The sequence below is a fragment of the Leuciscus leuciscus genome, assembly GCF_965113295.1.
Source record: "Leuciscus leuciscus genome assembly, chromosome: 21".
In the NCBI taxonomy this organism is placed as follows: domain Eukaryota; kingdom Metazoa; phylum Chordata; class Actinopteri; order Cypriniformes; family Leuciscidae; genus Leuciscus; species Leuciscus leuciscus.
Genome location: NC_138745.1, coordinates 8,309,923 through 8,332,217, shown reverse-complemented (window position 1 = coordinate 8,332,217; position 22,295 = coordinate 8,309,923). Strand labels below are relative to the sequence as shown.

The 22,295-nt window shown below is 37.6% G+C and overlaps 1 protein-coding gene across 3 annotated transcripts; it reads left to right on the top strand.

Moving 5' to 3' along the window:
- Positions 1-564: 564 nt before the first annotated feature.
- fam13c (family with sequence similarity 13 member C) lies at positions 565-21,886 on the top strand. Of its 3 annotated transcripts, none has more exons than XM_082151535.1 (13): positions 565-684; positions 2,453-2,556; positions 2,758-2,803; positions 7,151-7,298; positions 10,882-11,074; positions 13,141-13,282; positions 13,566-13,647; positions 17,955-18,151; positions 18,261-18,344; positions 18,455-18,550; positions 19,493-19,680; positions 19,974-20,075; positions 20,468-21,886. In XM_082151535.1, the coding sequence occupies exons 1-13, from the start codon at positions 643-645 to the stop codon at positions 20,580-20,582; spliced, it is 1,539 nt and encodes a 512-aa protein (XP_082007661.1). In that variant the 5' UTR covers positions 565-642; the 3' UTR covers positions 20,583-21,886. The 3 variants fall into 3 exon arrangements, with proteins under 3 accessions (XP_082007661.1, XP_082007660.1, XP_082007662.1); XM_082151534.1 differs by having other exon boundaries at positions 2,758-2,815; XM_082151536.1 differs by lacking the exons at positions 565-684; positions 2,453-2,556; positions 2,758-2,803 and having other exon boundaries at positions 6,820-7,298.
- Positions 21,887-22,295: the final 409 nt, after the last annotated feature.

Here is a 22,295-nt window from a genome sequence, read left to right as displayed (position 1 = left end):
AGACTATGGGACACATATATTACAGCATAAATAAACATTTGTTTTCATGGTTAATGGGTTTTCTGAACCAAACTGGATCACACGACCTTAAACCCCGGGTACTTTTTGCCTAAAAAAAGTGAAAGTGTGAATCAGACTATAAATTCAGCATAACTTGTTTTCATGGTTAATGGGTTTTCTGAACCAAACTGGATCACATGACCTTAAACCCCGGGTACTTTTTGCCTAAAAAAAGTGAAAGTGTGAATCAGACTAACTTCTTTTGTCACATACTGTTTTTTGCCTACTATGTATTAGGGAAGTATGCGATTTCGGATGCATCCAGAGTCCCACAGATACCCTGATTCTGCCAGTAAGCGTGGGTCACCATTTCTACATGTGAGCCCTAGTGCACCAGATCTGTCAAAACACATCACACCATATTGAAAGCTCACCCTCTCTCCCTCTCTCTCTCCCTCTCTCTCTGTCTCTCTCTCTCTCTCTCCCTCTCTCTCTCCTACACACTGGATATGTGAGACTGATCAAGACCAGTTTTTGTAGATGTTTTTCAGTTCTTGCCAAGTCAAGCCTGGGACATCCGCACCATGCGAATGAAAGTGCTTTAAGGACAATCTGTGGGGATTTCACAAACAACAACACCTAATGAACAATCCAATGATGCTGAAATCTTTCATCGTTACTGAGGTAAGACTTTCCCAAAATAAATTTCTTAGAGGTTGCTCTTTCTTATAGCTTAGGAGTCTTAACTTTATCATTCCTACATTTCTAAGGTTAAAAAACTTTGCTGAAAAACCTGTTGTACACAATCTACTACATGTCTTGCCCTCTGTTGTATTATTATTTTTTATTTATTTTTTGCAAGTAAAAGACCTTTTAGTATAAATCTAAAACTGCCCAACATCAGGTCATCTTTGCTGTTAAATCTTTACTGATTTTTAAGAAGTAAGCATAAGAATAACTTTTATATTTTTCTAATATTTCATGATTATTTATGATTACACTTAATGGACTATAGCAACTAAGATTTACTTGATTATATATATATATATAAATAATCATAATTTAATTGCATTGCATTACATGTTTTGCCTCCACAATGAAAACTACAGTGCTTTGATCATAAAACTAAGCCATTAAGACATTTTATTGGGAAATATAGAATGACAACTGATATACAACTGAGTCTGTTCTACAGTTATAAAGATCTTACATTACAAGCTATCAGAATTTCATCTTACTTCTTACATCTTACTTTCATCACTTTTGAACTTAAAGGGATATATCGGTCACCCAAAAATGTAAATTCTGTCATCAATTAGGCTACTCACCATCATGTTGTTCCAAACCCGTAATACTTTTGTTCATCTTCGGAACAAAAATTAAGATATTTTATTGAAATCTTAGCGATTTCTTTCAGTCCATAGATTATAGTCCATGCAACTACCAATTTGACACTTCAAAAAGTTCATAAAAACTAATCCATATGAATGAATTGAGCGGTTTAGTCCAATTTTTCTGAAGAGACTCAATCACTTTAAATGATGAGCAGATTGAATTTAGGCTTTTATTCACATATAAACATTGATCAGCGAACATTAACAGAAGCTCAACCGTACTTGCTTGATTCATAAGAATGAACCTCAGTGGTTCTTGCTGAAGCTCAAACGTGCTGCGTAACACGAGAATGAACCTCATTAGGGAAGCATGCTTGAGCTTCCGTTTACCATATCTGATGTGTGTGTTGATGAATGTTAATTAAATTTGTTCATCATAAAAAGGTTGTCTCTTCAGAAAATTTGGACTAAACCGTTCAATTCATATGGATTAGTTTTACAATCTCTTTATTAACTTTTTGAAGCATCAAAGTGGTAGTTGCATAGTCTGTATACGGAGGGACAGAAATCTCTAATATATCTAATAAAATCTCAATATGAAGCGGCGCTGTGGAGACTGATCGGTGTATGACATCAACACGAGAGATGACTAAATGTTTATTTTAGTTGCTGCCATGTGATTGGCTGATTAGATATTTACGTTAACAAACAGTTGAAGAGGTGTACCTAATAAAGTTAGCCATTGTATGTGACAAAAGAGTGTGTACTGTGTGAGTATGTTCTGTGATTCCTTTCTGGTTCTTATGGGGGAGTCCTGAGATGAGATGTGAGGAGCATTCCAAGGAGGAAATCTGTGGGATTTTCCCATATCGGCATGCTGATCATGCTTCTCACTTTCACACACAAAAGCTTTTCCTACGAGATCGTAAAAGCATGTTTATTTTGTTTTTTTAAGGGTTGTGCTTCTTGGAATGTATGAGATTATGAAAGTATGTCTTTTGAAAATTAAATAAAATGATCACATTCATGCATTTTCATATGAAACCTGCAAATAAATATTGTGACAGCTGCTGATCTGATTGTAACTCTGTCTAGTTGTTTGTTGTTGCTTTTTGGAGATGGAGATTGTGTGTGAAGAGAGAGATCCAGGTTTGCACAGGTTTGTGGGAGCTGTGCGTGCTGATTGGAGGAACCGGTTCTGCCTCACCCCACCAAATACAAGGTAAGAAGCAATGCCAATGCTGAAACAAAAATGAATTCATTATCTACTGGATCAAGTCAACAGTTTTTTTTTACAGACAAATACAGTCACAGGATAATTAAAATGTTAGTGAATAGATGAAGATACAATAAAGGTTATATACAATTTCTCAAACCTGCTTATATCCATTTACCAGGTCTCCTTTCTTCTCTCATCCTGTAGCTTGACATTCTTACTGACAGAGGAAGACAAACCTCAAACGCCTGAGGTAAAACACTCTGTGAGTTACTTCTAAAACAGCACATCATCTGCTCATAGCTTAATTTTAAATGTCATAAAGATATTATTTTAATTTGGCTTCAAATGTAATCTTCATCTCTTAAAGCAAAAATTCTGCTAAAATTTTTAATTCTTTCCACCCCCTCATGTTGGTCCGAACCTCTATAACAAAAATTATTAGAAGAATATTCTGGTAATTCTTTTTTTAAGGTCTGTGGTAAACATAATTTGACGATACTTGGACATTTTGTTCTACAATGTAAACAGCACACACAGCCCAAACGTCTTATAATCTAGTTACTTATTAGAAACGTACATTAAAAATTCACGTTTTCAATATGGGTGGGTATAATTTACTTTTCAAAACGTTCAAGCAAACATTAAAGTTGGTCAATTTGTGCCACAATCATAAGTAGAGGTCCAAAGATGTATTTATATAAAGTTGTGGGCATCTGTCAGTACAAAAACATTTAGTCCTGTGAATGGTCCATGAGTGTTCCTGTAGCCCTCACAGAAAAACATCTAGACCACCCACTTTCCTGTGATGTCATTCTGAGTTTGCATGATAAATGGCAAGGAACACCATCAGGTCACCACTGATGCCACAGAAAAAATCAAACCAGAAATATAACATTGCCCATGGGAAAAGATGCTTCAAAGATATCAACTAAATGCCGAGATGCTTTTTAGATTATGCTTATTGGACACTAGGGCACTTAAGTACTTATTAATCATCTTAATATATAATTTCATAATTACATTGAAAAATGACACTGTCGAATGTACTTTAATGTGATGATGTAATATTGAATAACAAACTAGTTTAAATTATAAGTTCTTTACATTTAGTTTGTTAGTCAACATAGATATGCATTTCGTTAAAGCACGACAACATACAGTTGTAATCAAAATGATTTAACCCCCATTGCAAATCAGGTTTAAAGGCAAAATGCAGACTTTCAGCTGTTTGCAATGAACAAATTAAACAAAAGTAATTGAAATAGCTCAACACAACAAATGTTTCAAGTGGTTTCCCCAAATAAATGCAACTTTTAACTTCTGCAGTCTCAAAATGATTCACCCCCTCACAACAGCACAAATCTGCAAAACAGGGGTTGTCTCAAGCACACCTGATGCAACTAATCAAGGGCTTCATTAGTTGAACCAGGCTTGAGCTAGAACACATGAAATATCTGAACTGGCTAGGTTTGTTGAGTGTCACATTTGACTGCATGTTAGAAATATGGCTAAGTCAAAAGAATGGTCCAAAAAGAGAAGATATTATCGCCCTTCACAAACAAGGAACAGGAAACAAAAAGATAGCGAAGGCACTAAATGTTCCTAGAGAGACCGTTGGAAGCATAGTTCGCAAGTTCAGAGTTAAATTAATAGTGGTTACACTACCTGGACGGGGCAGAAAAAGGAAGCTATCAACGGATGCAACCAGATTTCTGAGAAGGCAATTTCAGAAAAACCCTTGAGTGACTGTAAAAGACCTGCAGCAAGACATGGTGGCAACAGGCACTGAGGTTTCAGCTTGCACAGTAAAGCACGCACTTAACACATGCCAGAACTCCAAGACTTACACCACTACTGACCCAAAAGCACAAGAAAAGTTGGCTCCAATTTGCTAACATTTTTCGGCCCTATGGATCATCGGTATGTCTGGAGGAAGAAGAATGAAAAGAACACTCTGCCTACAGATAAGCATGGTGGGGCTCTGTGATGCTTGGGGGCTGCTTTGCATCCTCTGGCATTGGAAACCTGCACTGGACGGCAAAATGGATTGATTGAAGTATCAGGAAATCCAAGGAGAAAGTGTCGTGCCGTCAGTGAGGAAGCTGAAGCTTGGGCATCATTAGACCTTCCAAAAGGACAATGATCCCAAGCATACCTCAAATTCCATCAAGACTTGGTTGCACAGTCACACTTGAACCCCATAGAAAATCTCTGGTGGGATTTGAAGAAGGCGGTTGCAGCATGCAAACCCAAGAAAAGTCGGCTCCAATTTTTTTCTCCAATTAATGAACTGGATGCCATTGCTCATGATGAATGGGCTAAGATTCCTCAGAAACGTGTTTATATGTTTCGTTTGCAGCAGGTCATAACAGCAAAAGGGTGTTCTACTAAGTCCTAGATGCTTGCCATGAAGGGGTTGAATAGTTTTGACACTAAGTCATTACTCAATTACTCATAAGTCATTAAAAGTTGCATTTTCAGTTGAATTTGCGGAAACCACTTGAAACATTTGTTGTCTTGAGCTATTTCAATTACTTTTGTTTGATATGTTCACTGCAAACAGCTGAAAGTTTGTACATTTTGCCAATAAACCTGATTTGTAATGGGGGTTGAATACTTTTGATTACAGCTGTATATTAAAACAATGATTTAAAAGTAACTTTTAATTTGACATTATTACAAGGTGCACTTTTGTGTACTTAAGTGGGTTAAGAAACTTGAAGTGTACTCTCTTTAAGTAGGCTACTTTTAAGTGCAAGCAAATATTGATAATAACGATTAAATTGTGATTAATTTGATGAATTTTCTTCAGTCAAATTTTATAATGATTTCTTACTGTTTGGTTTGATTAAAAGCTTTACTTTATTTAAATCTTTATTGAAGTATTTTAATGACTATGAAAAAAAGAATAATGGAAAAATACTAAGGATGCTGCAAAAAGGGCAGTTGCTATATTAGCATGCTCCGGTGCAACATCAGAATACGGCAATGATGTCCTTTTTGATGGCTGATTGCATTCCAGGGATATTGTACTTTTGATTATGATCTCCTTATTGGTCAGTGCATGATATCAGCATGCTTGATCTTTACATAAGTCCTTCTCTCTCACACACACGCCAACACTGTCGGTTTGATGAGCGTCATTGGTGCTTGAGGGGGCGTTACCCTTTCCACACAACCACACAATCTATTCCCCCCGGAAAAGAGGGGATGAGCGGGGAAAAGATGGATGGAGGAGAGGAAAGGGGAGGGTGGGAGAGGGGGATGACTCATCCTCTGTGAGAGGAGCAGTGCATCAATGTCTTAACCCACAGACTTGCATTTACAGTCATCCCACAAAACTGACAAATGAACCGTGAAAAGAGGGAAAAAAAGGAAAATGAAAAGATGGGAGGGCTCAGGGCAAATATGCCACAGAATTGTGAGGGCTACTAATGTATTTTATAATAATGGATTTTGATTAATTCAATTATTAAAATGTATTTATTTGACATAAATGGACAATATATGTTAGAAACGAAATGTGACCTCACATGTAAAAATGCCCTTGAAGATTAATACCTGGGGCAAATTTGGATGGCAGATTTCTGATATCGGTGTACGTGAATACACTCTAAAAAAAAAATGAAGGTCCAAAAAGGGGGTTTTCACAGTGATGAACCAATTGGCTTCCCCAAAGAACCTTTCAGTGAACAGGTTTAAAAAAAAATGTAGTTTGAGGAACATTTTAATAATCTATAGAACCTTTTCCCACTATAAAGAACATTTTGTGCAGTGGGAAGGTTCCATGAATATTAAAGGTTCTTTTTGGAACCACAGATGGCAATACAAATGTGTTAGAGACAAAAAGTGTCCTCAAAAAGGTTCAAATGGGCTTGAAAATGAATACCTGGGACGTCACATTTCTGAAATCGCTATGTGTGCGCATATGCAAACGCAACATCGCAGAGCTGCACGATCCTGCATCTACGTTGGGCTGTTTTCTATTTTATGAATGGATGCTGGGAGGGGCCATGATGTCAATACTCTTAGTGAGAACCCCCCCCCACACACACACTGCCAGATGCAGGAAAAGCCTTCATAACCGCCAAGCTAAATCTGAACCCCCCCCCCCCCCCCCACCCCACCCCACACACACACACACACCTCCCTCCTCCACGTATCCCACGCATCCTTCCGCATGCACTCGCCTCCTCTCTTCCTCCAACCACACCTGTTCTCCTATCAGAGAAACCAGCTTCAGCCAGTCTGCTAAGGGGCTTGCTGACGCCAGAAGACCCCCCCTCCCTTCTCTCTCTCTCTCTCTCTCTCTCTCTTTTGCACACTCCCTTTTTTTCCACCACTAAAAGAGTGGCATGAATAATCCATGCCAGATAAAGAACTGCAGCAGAGAGAGACGTGATCACAAGCCTTGCTCGTGCACGTAAGCACACCCTCGGACACACACACGCGTGTATCACAAGCAGGGCTGATGGAGGCAGAGCAGAGGGGCGTGTGAGACTGCAGTGGCATCCTTCCTTTCCGTTTGACGCGCGCGGTACGATCTTCCTCTTACGCTCCAAAAGCTGAAGCGGGCATGTTCTGCTTCTGCCTGCAGGGCTCTCTGCTGAAGCTCCAGGCTCTGGAGGGAGACTCCAGCCCTTCTTCAGACCTCTCTCCTGAAGAATGTCCACCCAGCCTGGGATTCAAAGACGAAATCCTGCTTCCTTCATGCAATGGCGTTGGGAAAGAGCACAGCCTACCAGGTACGAGAGCTGACAGCTTTATTGAAGCCCTTCTTTTACAGTAGCATGTGAGTAGTGATGCAAACCGAATGGTGGGCTGCTACATTATGTGAATGAATGAATGAATGAATGAATGAATGAATGAGTGAATGAATGTGGTCTGCTGATATGAAAACCCACTGACTGATTTAACAGGACTGATGGCAGGGCCAGGCTTGTTTGTTTATGGGTTTTGTGAAGAAGATGGTTCTTGTTTTTTGGGCACATGTGAGTCACTTGGCCGAGCCGCTTCACACTGGCATCTATTAATAACGCAGGTTGATGGAGAGGCACTGAGATCGCAAGCACCTCCGCACAGCACGACTTAACACACACGTTCATCCCACATCTTGGTGAGATTTTTTTATGCACTACCTCTTACATACGCCATTTAGCTTTTTAGTCTTTTTTAAAAAGATTTTCTCAGAGGTAACTTCATTCTTCTGAGCAGTTACTTTTAACCAGCTGGTAATTTTGGGAAATTGTATGAAGTCAGTTCTCCTCAAGTTCACACAGGTGTCCTAGCAGAGGAACTACAGGTGACTTTGACAACCATACTGTAAAATAAATATATATATATATATATTTTAAATAATTATCTAAAGTCATCTAATGAAGTGATATGTAGGCACATTATCGTTCAAATGTCAGTAAGGGGTCTGTAAGATTTTAAGCACAGTGACTCGGCTTATTTGATCAAAAATACTGTAAAAACAGTAATATTGTGGAATGTTATTGCAATTCTAAATAACTGTTTTCTATTTGAAGTTATTTTATAATGTAATTTATTTCTGTGATGGAAAAGCTGAATTGTCAGCATCATTACTCCAGTCAAAGGTGTCCAATGAACCTTCAGAAATCATTCTAACATGCCGATGTGGTGCTCAATAAACATTTCTTATTATCAATGCTAAAAACCGTTGTGCTGCTTAATATTTTTGCGGAAACCCTGATTTTAAGGATACTTTGAAGAATAGAAAGTTCAGAAGAACGTCACTGCTGAATACAAATGTAAATAATTTCTTTAAAAAAAAAACTGACTGCAAACTTTTGAACAGTAGTGCACATTTAGTTCATTTAAACTACTTATAGCGAACTGGTCACCCCTTTTGGATCACACTCACTTTGTCTCAGTCTCTGGATTGTCTTAAGATTTTCTTATAGTTTCAGTGGGTCAGAGAGTTTACTGTGTGTGTGTGTGTGTGTGTGTGTGTGTGTGTGTGTGTGTGTGTGTGTGTGTGTGTGTGTGTGTGTGTGTGTGTGTGTGTGTGTGTGTGTGTGTGTGTGTGTGTGTGTGTGTGTGTGTGTGAACAAGCTCAGCAGTTTGTTCACTCCATTAATCTGAATTTCCGCTGTCTCTTACATATTTGTTTTCATTTGTGTGACTGTCGGCTATATTTATATATTTTTGAAAAAGTGTGGAATGCTAAAGTTGACTTGAGTCAGGATAAATAGTGTATTTGCTTTATTGATCATGCTCTAAAAACGCTTCTGCATTTTCAGTCATAAAGATGTCCTATCCCCAAAATTGCTCATTTTGGGGGGCTATGAATTTAAGCAATTTATCTCAAAGGGATAGGCCTACTTCATCCAAAAATAAATATTCTGTCATCATTTACTCACCCTCAAGTTGTTCCAAGCGTGTATGAGTTTCTGTCTTCTGTTAAACACAAAAGTAGATATTTTAAAGAATGTTGGTAACCAGACAGTTGACTGTAGCCATTGACTTCCATAGTATATATTTTTCTTAATATGGAAGTCAATGGGGGCCAGCAAGTTTGATTTGTAAATAATGACAGAATAATTATTTTTGAATGAACTATCACTTTAAATACTAGGACTGATAAATATAGCATCGGCCGTTAATAAATGATTGTTTGCTAAGACAAGTATCACTATCATTACTGTTTAGTGTTAGTGAATTGAACAACCCAAATGCTAAGTTTTAAACATCATCACGTACAGCAACTTGCCCCACATTGTTAATCCTATGGAAATGAATGCTCCCTCATTATGCAGCTCGTTTAGGAGTCATGTGTGCTATTACTTTTCTAACTGATTTTCTTCTTTTAAACATCTAAAAAAGTATGAAAAAATCCTATAGAGCCTTGAGCAATATCTAAAGAACAGAATATGAGTCAGCATACTGTGAACAAAATTCACTAAAGAGAAGTCTATGCTCACCATTTTTTGAGTAAGAAACGTTTCAGTGCATTAACTGCACTTAAATGTTTGTTAGGATTACTCCCTTATACTACCGAACTAGAGTTGACTGAAGCGCAACTCCAGAACACCCTACAGTAACGCAACAAAACAACCACTGAGACAATTTAAGCAACTCCCTGACAACCAAAAACAACCAATCAGAACACATTAGCAACCTTAATAGCAACTAGCAACAGCCCTTAACACCTAACAATTGCATAGCATCACAGCAACAACCAATACAGAATATTTTAACAACCACTTATATACGCCCTGGTAACCACCGACAAAGTCCTAGCAACTGCTTAGCAAAACAATAACCATACTCATAACAAATTAGTTACCACAAAGTAACTCCCTAGCAACAACACAGAACATTTGAAACTGCAAAGCAATACTCAGAACAAATAGGAAGCTGCATAGGAACATTATAGCAACAGCCCATATCACCTAACAACTGTATAGCAACACAACAACTACTCAGAAAACATTAGCAGCTACATATCAACTCCTTTGAAACCACACAACAACCCAATATCAATCATTCAGAACAATTAAGCAACTGCATAGCAACATACTCTAGTAGCATCCACTCAGAACATCTTAGCAACCACATAGCGACTCCCTAGCAACAGTAACACATTTGAAACCGCACAACAGCACAATATCAATCTATCAGAACAAATTGGCAACTGCATAGCAACTCCTTAACAGCCCTGAACATCTTTGTAACCACATAGAACATCTTAGCAACTAGTTATAAACATCCTGGCAACCACTCACAACATCTTGCCAACTGCCTAGCAACACAATAACAACCACACAAAATCACATCAGCAACCGCATAGCAACACCCTAGCAACCACCCACAACTCTTTTGAAAGGGCAAAACAATACAATCACTCAGAACAAACAAGCAACTGCATAGCAACTCCCTAGCAACTGCATAGCAACATACTCTAAAAACATCCACTCAGAACAACTTAGCAACTCCCTAGCAACCACTCAAAACACTCTAGGATCTTGCTGACAGGTTTTACACAGCAAGTACATCTTATGTTTTCTTCAGAGTATTTAACTGTCTAGTCGCATTTTAAATGGATCAGTTTGAATTGTAGGCACGTCCTGATTTTGCAGAGTTAGACGCGTTCCTGGGTCAACATATTTTGTTGATCCCTACCCCTCAACCTAACCCTACGCCTAACTTATCCCTAAAATCAGAGTGAAATGACAATATGGTGAATGACACTGAATATTGTCCAACATGTTGGACTTGGTGAAATCAGATTCTGCGAATTGTTGTCTCAGGCTTAGCAACTGTAGGAGGCACTGCTTTTATCTGATCTGTGTGTCTGTTCAGACTGTAGGCTGGCAGAGGGTGACTGTAGCAGTGATCTCCAGCAGAGCCCGGGGCCCAGTCGACTCATCCAGCACATCACAGACGACAACAGTCCCCTGCCCTCCCCACGCTGCTCCAGCCTCAGCCAGAGCCAGCGCTTCAACACAGACCCCGAATCTGCCCCGTCTCCACCCTGCGCACAGCATCTGATCATGTACGAACACACACACACATCGCTCTTTTGGTTGGCCTGTTCAGTCGCAATACCTCCTTTTTCCTTTCCTAAAGAGCAAGTCAATGAATTATCCAGCTGCCGCTAGTAGCACAGTGACCCACTTTAAACCTCAATTTAATTTCTCATTATTTACATGGCTTTCCTGCTGACTAATGCTGGGTGATGGGAACAGACATCTGTGACAACCCATACTGTATGCTGAGATGGGAAATGGGCACTGACCTTTCCGAAATTATGTCCCTCCCTCTGACTCACTGTGTCTGTACTATTCAGGGACATTGAAGTCACACACACACACACACACACACACACGCACAATATTGGAAATTCTTGAACTGTATGTTATTAGGAAGTACAATTTTTAGTCTGCTCTGCCTCAGCGGTCATTAATGTCATAATGATTGAGATGGCCAATCAAATCAAAGTAGGAGGGGTTTACTGTTCACAGAAGCAGAGCGTGAATTCCAGGCAGTCTGAAGCGTCAGTTTAACGTTGAAAGAGAGGTAAGATATAAATAGCGAAACATTTAAAGGTTGTATCAGCGATTTCAGGCCCAAAAAAGGCCCAAACATAAATGATCACATTCATCTAATCTTTCCTAACGATCCGCTAGCTGCCCGCCCCATAAGCAGGCCGTCAAAAAAACGCGTCTCCGTAGGCAGCCTAGGCTCTGAGATCTGCACACAAAAACAATTGGTTTCACCAACCACTCAAAACCAAAATAAATAGTGTTCCAACCAATCACCGACGGGGGTGGGTGTTGTGAGGTTTTGCGCTCATGCACGGCTGCACGCGAAGTCGGAGTCACGAGCGCAAAACCTCACAACACCCACCCCCTGTCGGTGATTGGTTGGAACACTATTTATTTTGGTTTTGAGTGCAAACTACTCAACTTTTTTCTCAAATATGGCCATTTTGAATTGAAATATGTCACATATATATATATATATATATATATATATATATATATATATATATATATATAAAGCATTTAAGGTAATAAGAAAATAGCTAAATAAACCAGACATGACCTCGAATGTGAAGCAGATATCTTGCTGATTACATGGCTGCTTAGAAAATAAATTACCAGTAGTTTGAGTTTGAATAATTATGTTTTGTAAGAAGAAAGAGATCGCAGGATGATACAGGTGACATGAAATGATCAGTTAATCAACTAACCATTATGCAAATGACTGCCAAATACTTATGACCAATCAGAATTAAGTATTCCAGAGAGCCATTTAATTTACTGTGTGTACAGTATACGGTATTTGCTCTAGTATGTACTGTACATACACTACAGTTCAAAAGTTTGGGGTCAGTAAGATAAAAAAAAAAGACATTTATAATTTTATTCATCACAGATGCATTAAATTGATCAAAACTTACACTGAAGACATTTATAATGTTACAAATAAATGCTGTTCTTTTCAAATAAATGCCGTTTTTTATTAACCGTTTTCATCATAGAATCCTGAAAAAAGATCACAAAAATATTTAGCACAACTGTTTTCCACAATGATAATAATAAATGTTTCTTGAGCAACAAATCAGCATATCAGAATGATTGCTGAAGGATCATGTGACACTGAAGACTGGAGTAATGATGCTGAAAATTCAGGTTTGCATCACATGAATAAATTACATTTTAAAATATATTCAAATAGAAAACAATCATTTAAATTTTAATATTATTTCACAATTTTTCTATATTTTTGCTCTGCTTTGATTGGCATAAGTGTCTTCTTTCAAAAACATTAAAATATTTTCCTGACCCCAAACTTTTGAACAGTAGTGTAGTGTACATTACAGTACATTACTGATACAGTGCAGTATCATATATGTTAAACACACCTTTTTGTACACAAAATTTGTTCAGAATTCACAAACGGTAGTTCTGCAAACAGAAAATATGCATTACTGTCAAGACTGCAATTTTAATACTTAATATCGGTTGATTAATCAGCCTGGTCAATGTAGTCTGTTCTATACTATCCCTGTAGTTGTATTACACTGTGTTTATATCTGTGTTTTCTTCACTTTAGGGCTCGTGGGGTTGTTAGAACAGAGGTTCATGGAGACGCTAAGGAATCTACTTCCATCCCGCTCCTCACCAAACAAATCCAAACACTCAAAAGGAAAATACGCAAGTTTGAGGAGCGCTTTGAGCAAGACATGAATTATAAGGTCAGATTCATTTAAAAGCAATTGTATTACAATTATACAAGTCAAAAACATGAAAATATCTACTCAATTTAACATTCAGTTCAACATTCAACATTGCTGTTTAGTAATGCCCTCTACTGGAGAATGATGATACTGCATCTCTCTGCTGCCTGACTCAGATGATAACTATTTCATTAAGATGAAATAGGATCAGAGGATCAGGACTCAGGAGAATGTGCTAAAGACTTGATCTAAATCAAAAGTTATAGCTTCTGAATTGAGCTGTGTCTGTTCCCACCTACAGCCTTCACATAATGATAAATCAGCCAATCCAGAGATGTTCAATCTCATGAGTGAACTAGCCAAGTCTCGTAAGCAGCTCAAAGGTAAGACTGCCAGTCCACATAATGATAATCATATTGTGATTTATGAGCTTATTTTTTTATTAATTAAAGCTGTTGATCGGTTAGATTTGTTGTTACGTGGTCCTTGTGACGTTGTTATACATTTAATTTAATTGGCATTTCTTAATCATAATCTCATGAGCAAATGTTCTGATGTGCCACTATCCAGTGTTGGGGAACGTTACTTTTAAAAGTAATGCATTACAATATTTCGTTACTCCTAAAAAAAAGCAACTAATTGCATCACTGTAACGATTATGTTCGTCCTGTCTGCACCTGTTCTTGTTATTCCTAATTAGTTTAATCTTCTTCCACTTGTGCCTGTTTAGTTCCCTCATTCACCTTATGTATTTATACTCCCTGTTCTGTTCTACCCTTTGTCGGATATAGTTCAATGTCATGCTTGTCAGACACCAGTAAACTCTTTGTTAACTATATTCAGTATTCCACATCTTCCTTCATCGGCTACCCGTGACAGTTACTTTTTTATGAAAAGTAATGCGTTATGTTACTTTTGCGTTACTTTTTCTCACCTGGGCTTGCTTGTTTATTTTTTAAGAACAGCAAAAAAAAAAGTTCTATTTTGGCCAAATGTTAAGGCCCTTTCACACCAAAAGTGAAATAAATAAGCCTCAGGCTGAAGGAAATGCATATTTAGGCCTGTACAGTAGAGGGCGCAGCTCAATCAAACCTTTCAGCTGTGCTTCCATTCTGGATTAAAGGGACTATGTGTAGCTTTTTAGGTATTTTATTATCTAAAATCAATATTTTTATTAAATATGCCCTCAATGGTGTACAAATACCTATGCCAATGATCAGACTAATCCTCGTAAACGAAGAATTTATTATCTTTATATACATAGGACGGGTAGGTCCACGGAGGCTTCCATGTAGTTCCGCCATCTTGAAAAGCTATAATAGCAGACTATAATAGCAGAGAGGGACAAAAAGTACTAGGCCAACGCGTTTCCACAACGCGTTTTCGTTCAGAACCAGCGTCACGTGACTGAAGCCAGCAGAAGCGGAGGCGCAGAGCAGTGAGAGGCGCTTGTCACTGCCGCGGCAAGTTTAAAAGGATGCACACTGCACGATTATTTATACACCGTTCATTCATACATATGCTGAGTCACAGGATAAGGAGTCCTCCGTGACCGGAGATTACAAAAACAAGGGTTAATGTCGGGATAGCTAATGCAGGAGAAAGCTTTCAAAAGAGACCCTGAAGTTGCCTGCTTTCTTCTCGACAGGTAAGTCAATGTTACGGTCTTAGGCCACATCCACACGAAGCCAGAGCTTTCCCTATCCGATATTTTTTTTCCCCGTTCAAAAAAAAAATTCCGTAAACACGGCGTTGTCTCAAGAAATATCTGCGTACACACGAAACCACTGAAACCGACTCAAAACGATGTAGTATACATGCCAGACCAGTATGTGGCACTGTAATTCTGCCACAGACATACACTAAAAATGGAGAAGAAGACTTGGAGCTCGCGCATAAACCTTGCGCGCTGTATACAACAATAATATTAGGCACAGTAGCTTCTTTTTTTCTTTTTTCTTTTTTAATCAAGAACTTTGTTGAACAATATGAAAAACCATAAATGTAGTTGCTGTGACTTAACGGTGTCTGACTAGTTGACGCTTGGTGTGATGATGACATCATCGTTTCACAAAATATACGGATTGGCCGTACACACGAAAACGCAAGGGCGGCGTTTTCAGATTTATCCACCTTGGGACCCGGTTTAAAAAAATAGCGGTTTCAGTCTCCGAAAACGCCGGATCCGTGTGGACGAAACGCCAATACGATAAAACATTTATACGTATACAGCGAAACGCGTCTCCGTGTGGACAGGCCCTTAATTACAAGCTTTTTTTCATTGCTTGGTTGTGTACTTTATTATATAGACAGTCGAACATTTATAGTTAAAAGTTAATCAGGCTCTTTGATGAATAGCAGCTATTGAGTAAAGGAACGTTAGAGAAGGCTCTGATGATGATGATATCTAACAATGCACGCACTTCAAAAAATATAACGAGTAAAGGCGGCATTACTACTAATTACCATAGTTAATGTTTTTCACAGTCAGTAATTGATAACTGTAACATTCTTTTTTTCGTTGTTTCAAGTTTCAGTTTGTTTTAAATAACAAACCTGTTTGATGAAAAACTCGAAGTGCTATTATAAGACATCCTGTCATAGCTTTTTGGTACATAACGGCTACCGTAGATGCAACGCGCATTTGAAAAAGTGAGGCGCTGGAGAGCATTATTCGTTTGAATGCAAAATACAATTTCACCACTAGATGGGAGAAATTCCTACACACAGTCCCTTTAAAGAACAATTGGATACAGGAGAAGGAAGTTCAACACTTAGTATGGTTGAATTAGATAATTGAAGGTCAGCAGCAAAGACATTGGTTTATAAAGTGAGATTAAACACATAAAGAATATTTGTGTGATTTAATATAGTTAATTATAAAAGTTTTGCAAAGTTTTGCATTTTACTGTTTTTATTCACTTTGAGGTATACTGAATGTTTTCGTGCAAGTGAAATGAGTAAATGCATGTTCATATTTAGCCTAGAACTAAAATAACCATCATGTTTACACAGCGCACACAAAAAATAAACTCTCTTTATTTGTCTCAACATGAGGACAGGAGAGCTGTCATTCAATAAACTAGCGTTACTTATTTGAAAAAGTAACTTTAGATATTTTGTTATAAATTGAAAAAGTAATGTTACTTTACTAGTTACTTGAAAAAGTAATCTGATTACGTAACTCGAGTTATTTGTAATGCGTTTCCCCCAACACTGCCACTATCTCTTCAAAATAGTCAAACATCAATATATAATGATCAGTGTTGGGGATTACAAGTAACACAATGTAATGTTATGTAATCAGTTTACTTTTTTCAAGTAACTAGTAAAGTAACGCATTACTTTTAAATTACAACAAAATATCAGGGTTACATTTTCAAATAAGTAATGCAAGTTACTTGTTTTCCCATTTATTGACTGAAAGCTCTCCTGTCCTCATGTTGAGAGAAATCGGGAGTACATGCTTTGTGTGCGCTGTGTGAACATGATGCTTATTGTAGTTGTACACTAAATGTGAGCTGGCATTAACTCATCTCACTTGCAAAAAAAAAAAGATTCAGTATTCCTTAGAATGATTAAAAACAGTAAAATGCAAATATGCTGAATATTATGCAAAACTGTAATAATTAAACATGTTAAATTGCACAAACATACTTTATGTATTTAATCTCTCTTTACTAACCATAACCAATGTCTTTGCTGCTGATCCTTGATGATCCAATTTAACCATACTAATAAGCAAAAAATTATTTAAGATAAACATAACATTTTTATTGCTAAAGTAAGAGTGTTGAACTTTCTTCTCCTGCATCCTATTCTTCTGTAATTCAGAATGGAAGCACAGCTGAAAGGTTGAAAGGTTTGTTTGAGCTGCGCCCTCTACTGTACATGAGTGAATTTACATTTCCTTCAGCCTAAAGCAGAAAGTATACTTCGTTGAGGCTTATTCATGTCACTTTTCGTGGGAAAAGGCCTTTACATTTGGCAAAAATATATATTTTATTAAAACAAACAAGCAAGCCCAGCCCAGTTGAGAAAAAGTAATGCAAAAGTGAAAGTGACATGTGAAGGCCAAGTATGGTAACCCATACTCAGAATTTGTCCTCTGCATTTAACCCATCTAAGTTAGTGCACCCGGAGCAGTGGGCAGCCATTATGCTGTGGTGCCCCGAGGAATGATTGGTCATTTCCTGCAGGTACTGGAATCGACCCAGCAACCTTTGGGTTACCAGTCGGACGACTGCCCACTTAACGTATTGCATTACTTTCCATAAAAAGCAACTAACACAATTAGTTACTTTTTGGGAGTTACGCAATATTGTAATGCATTACTCTTGAAAGTAACTTTCCCCAACACTGTTAATAGTTATTAAAAAAATCTTTGGTGGCAGACATTTTGTGGCGTTGTGTGACAAAATGAATGTTTTGATGGTTGTGTAATAATTTTGCCAGCATTTAATGTAGATAAATATATTTAATCAATAGAGAAAGTAAATGTATCATAATTACTCAAAATTCTTGATGGAAAGTTTGTAAAAACAAGTGCTGGACTAATGGAAGTCCTCCATTGTGTGGCAGTTGAATTGCTTTTAATTCAGTAAATACCACGTCCTGTCATTCTATCCTTAAATCCCATTCAAATTCGTTTCAAAATTGGACTCATGAACTTGTTCACCCTTCTCCCCAGATTTGAAGCTTAGACAGTCATTTGTGGAATCCCGGAGACATGAGAACGGCCAGTCCACAGATATCTGCAGGTACACTAACGGCCAGCAGGAGACGCCAGAGCAGCAGCACAAGCCCTCTCTGGAGGAGACGGTGGACGGGCTCCTGAAGCGACTACGGGAGAAACGCCAGGCCCTCGGCCTCCCAGACAACATGAAGGTGAGGCCATCTGTGGATGCATTCTGTTCGGGTGGGTGGGGATTTGATTGTGTGCTTGTGCGGCCAGGGTTTGCGGTGATTAACTCAACATGCACTCTTCTGTCCACAGGAGATGACCCAAAGACAGATGGCCCTGGAGAAGATCACTCTGCAAAAATGTCTGCTGTATTTTGAAAGCTTGCACGGCCGCCCTGTAAGAGGTTTTTAACATTTAAATACATAAATGTTCTAGTTAATTAGGCACGGATTAGGATTATGGCATTATATTTGAAAAATAAATGTGATGTGATATTGTGACCGTAGGGCACCAAACAAGAGAGGAACCTGGTGAAACCTCTTTACGATAGATACCAGATGGTGAAACATCTCCTGTGTGCAATTCCCACTATCACAACTATAGTAAGTGTGATTATATATACACATATATATCAGAGGTCAAAAGGTTGTTATAAATCAGATTTGTAATGTTTTGTATTTTTAAAACTTAAAATATCTGTTTTCTATTTTGATATATTTAAAATCTAATTTATTCCTTATCTTCTTTCCTCCAGAACAAATTTTTTTTTGTGGAAATTGGATGCACTACCATTCAAAAGTTTGTGTTAAGTAAGATATAAAATTAAATTAATACTTTTGTTCAGCAAGGATGCATTAAATTGATCAAAAGGGACAGTAAATACTTTTTTAATGTTACAAAACATTTCTGTTTTAAATAAATTATTTTCATTGAACTTTCTATTCATCAAAGAATCATAAAAAAAACTGATTCACATTTTCCATAAAGAAATATTAAGCAGCACAACTGTTTTCAACATTGATAATGATAATAATAAGTTTCTTGGGCACCAAATCGGCATATTAGAATGATTTCTAATTTCTGAATGATCATGTGACTGAAGACTGGAGTAATGATGCTGAAAATTCAGCTTTTCATCACACGAATAAATTACATTTTCAAATATATTGAAATAGTAAACAGTTATTTTAAATTGTAATAATATTTCACAATATTACTGTTCTTACTGTATTTTGGATCAATGAAATGCAGCCTTGCTGAGCATAAGAGACTTATTTCAAAAACCTTAAAATATCTGAATTATTCCAAACTTTTGACTGGTAGTGTACAGTATATCAGCTCAGATACAACTTCTGCTTCAACATACATAAATGAAATGTCTCCATTGTATGTCCACAGGTGTCATATAAAAAAAATATATAATTTTTTCCCTGTGGTCCACTTGTAATTTTTAAATACAATTAAAAAATAGCATTTATTTTCATTATTTTCTCTTATTTTTACACTACTATTGAGAGACTCTGTTTGTTTTGAACGTATCACAGGAAGAAGAAGAAGGGTCAGATGATGATGATTCGGTCCGGTACACACCCCCGCCCATGTGCCTCACTGATAAGAGAGGTTGTGGGGAGGAGGAGGGAGACAGCGACACGGCCTTTGTATCTCCACTGGATGAGATCAAAACAGTGAGACAGCCATCCATAACCATGTGCAACCTCCACGAGGCCTCCAGGTACACAGGCCTTAGTTCTGAGGAACGTCACATAGCCCTATAACAGTGCTTTTAAAAGATTGACAGAATATCATTCCAAACATTTGAGTAAAACATAAGGACAATATTTGGAGGTACTCTAGATACTGGAGAACTATTTCTAGATACTGCTAATGAGTTGGGAAAATGACATTCTGCAGTATATATTCTTTTATATCTTACAGGTTGAAATGACCTATAATTGTGTACATGCAAATGATCCTTTTAGGATGAAATATTCCTTAATAAACTGTCTTTGTCTAATTTAATGGCAGGTCTGAGTTGCTGGATTGTTTGCGTGAGACTCGAGCCGAGAAGAAAAGACGACGTAAAGCCATCAGAGAGTTTGAAGAGCAGTTCTTCAGACAGATGGGAAGGTAAAACACAGATGCGTTTTTGTGGCAATAACATATTTTAATGGTTTTTTATGTTACTCTTTTCTTTATGAACATGGACAGGAAGGAAACAGGAAAATAAAGATCAAAATAGTTCAGCAGAGTTAGCGTAACACACATCTAATCAATGATACACAAAATAATACCACCAGGAAGAAAAAACAAACAATGTTTCTGTACACAATATATGAATTTGTTTTTTTTTTAAATAAAATACATTTCCATTTATCTGCTATCCACTGATGTACAAAACTGCTTCAGTAAGGCAACTCAAGGGTTAAATGTGTTTTAATGGTAGTGTAATCTCACAGAGTCATCCGTTTCATGCGGTATCTGTTTTGTTTTTTCTTTCCCTCTCCACCAAAATAATGAAGAACCGCACAAAAAGATGACCGAATCCCCATGGCCGAGGAGTACCAGGAGTACAAAAGTCTCAAAGCCAAAATACGCTTACTGGAAGTGTTGCTCAGCAAACAGGAAACCACATAGACTATCTGAGTTAAAGAGATTCTTTCTGCCTTTCAGTAATGAACCCAATGTTTGGACCAAATGGAGTTTTTACATTTGACATAATTGTGCCATAATGATGCTAAAATGCACTTTAATATAATTTCTGACCACATTGGAAGTCCTAGACTCAATGGGTTGGGCCGAACCGATCAAGGCCTTTCACATAAACGCAGTGTGCGATCTCTGTGCTGGGTACAGTGCAAGACAGATCGATACAAACCTCATCCAGATTTCAAAGGGCAAAAGGAAATCTAGAGTATTCATATCTGTTTATGGAATATGGCACTTTATTTTTTTAACCAAAGTCGAATCATATGCAATTTTCACGTTCTCTTGCTCTCGTTTGAAGCTAGTTTATGATTCTAATTAGGAACATGGTGACATTATGCACACTAATGAGGTTCCATGATTCTCTCTGGCTAGACTGGATTTCTAGTCTGTCAAATAATGCAACACTCTAGATAGAAAACAACTCAGAGCACTTAAAATGATGGTTTTATGCACATTTCAGTGAGTTCCCTAGCATATAAATACAGCAACAACCGACCATAATTGTATAAACTAACACAAGTTAATTGTTTATTTCTCATATATTTGTCTCTCGCATGAAAAAAGGGAGCACAAAACGAGACTTACGACCCAGAATTAAAAAGGTTCTCCCAGAAAAAAGATAAGCTAACCTATTTTGTTTAAAAACATGGTAAAGTACGGTACGTGGCCATCACAGAGCACAGTTTTCCTCCTATACATAAATAACAAATCGTGACATATTAAGCCAGTGGTTAAAATGAACACTGACTAGTCACATTGTACACTACAAACAATACTGAAGCCCAAAGCAGGGGATATGTTCATGAAAAGCGGATGTGCGCTTTAAGTGCAATTCTGCTCAAGTAGCTACTCTGGAAACAAAACAATCAATATCTTTCCTTTCCGACGGCTCTACTGCAATGAACTATTACAATCTTTGTGTAGTGTCTTTGCATGCCAACCAGCGTAAACTGTTGAATTGTGCTACAATCAGGTGTGGTTATTCTGACATGTTATCGTCGTCCCAGACTTTATTTGCTGTACACATCCACAATGACATATGTAGCTTTTGAATGTTAGCTATAGTGCACGTAATTCTACATTGGTTTATACAGTAAATATATATAATTATCTATATATATTTGCTTCATGGTGTTCCTATTCTTTTCCATCACCAAAGTCCTCTGTATTGTGCACTTCTGGTTCTGTCCATTTTCTATTCACCAGTTAAAAAATAAATATTTTTCTATCTACACGTCGTATCACATTTATTATATGTTAAATCACAGTATACTGAATGGGTTGGAATAGATAACATGAAACACTGCCGAAGAAAAGTTATGGAAGGGCTAATGTCAATGTTTGCAATCATGCTACAGATGCGTCCAATCACGGTTTTTGAGATCTCACCTGATCATCACATTCATAATGCTTCATAAGAATGGTTGTCGATCGACTGACTGCTGTTACTTAATGAGTAATTTGTGTTAAATTTGTGTAGACTTTGGTAAATTGTTACAATGCCACGTTCTAATGGGAGGGTCTGAAAGCCAATGGGGTTAAAGAAGCAGTTTGATTGACAGGTCAACATCCCAACACAAAAATAGGAGCACGACATATCTAACCTGACTCCGGGTCGAGATCCATAAGCTAGTAAAAGAA

What these genes read in the sequence shown, in the direction of transcription:
- fam13c (XM_082151534.1), top strand. Translation starts at nt 643, where the DNA reads ATGAACAATCCAATGATGCTGAAATCTTTCATCGTTACTGAG. An exon ending in CTCACCCCACCAAATACAAG is followed by an intron (nt 2,557 to 2,757) that starts GTAAGAAGCAAT and finishes CTCATCCTGTAG; the next exon opens with CTTGACATTCTTACTGACAG. An exon ending in TTCTTCAGACAGATGGGAAG is followed by an intron (nt 20,076 to 20,467) that starts GTAAAACACAGA and finishes AAAATAATGAAG; the next exon opens with AACCGCACAAAAAGATGACC.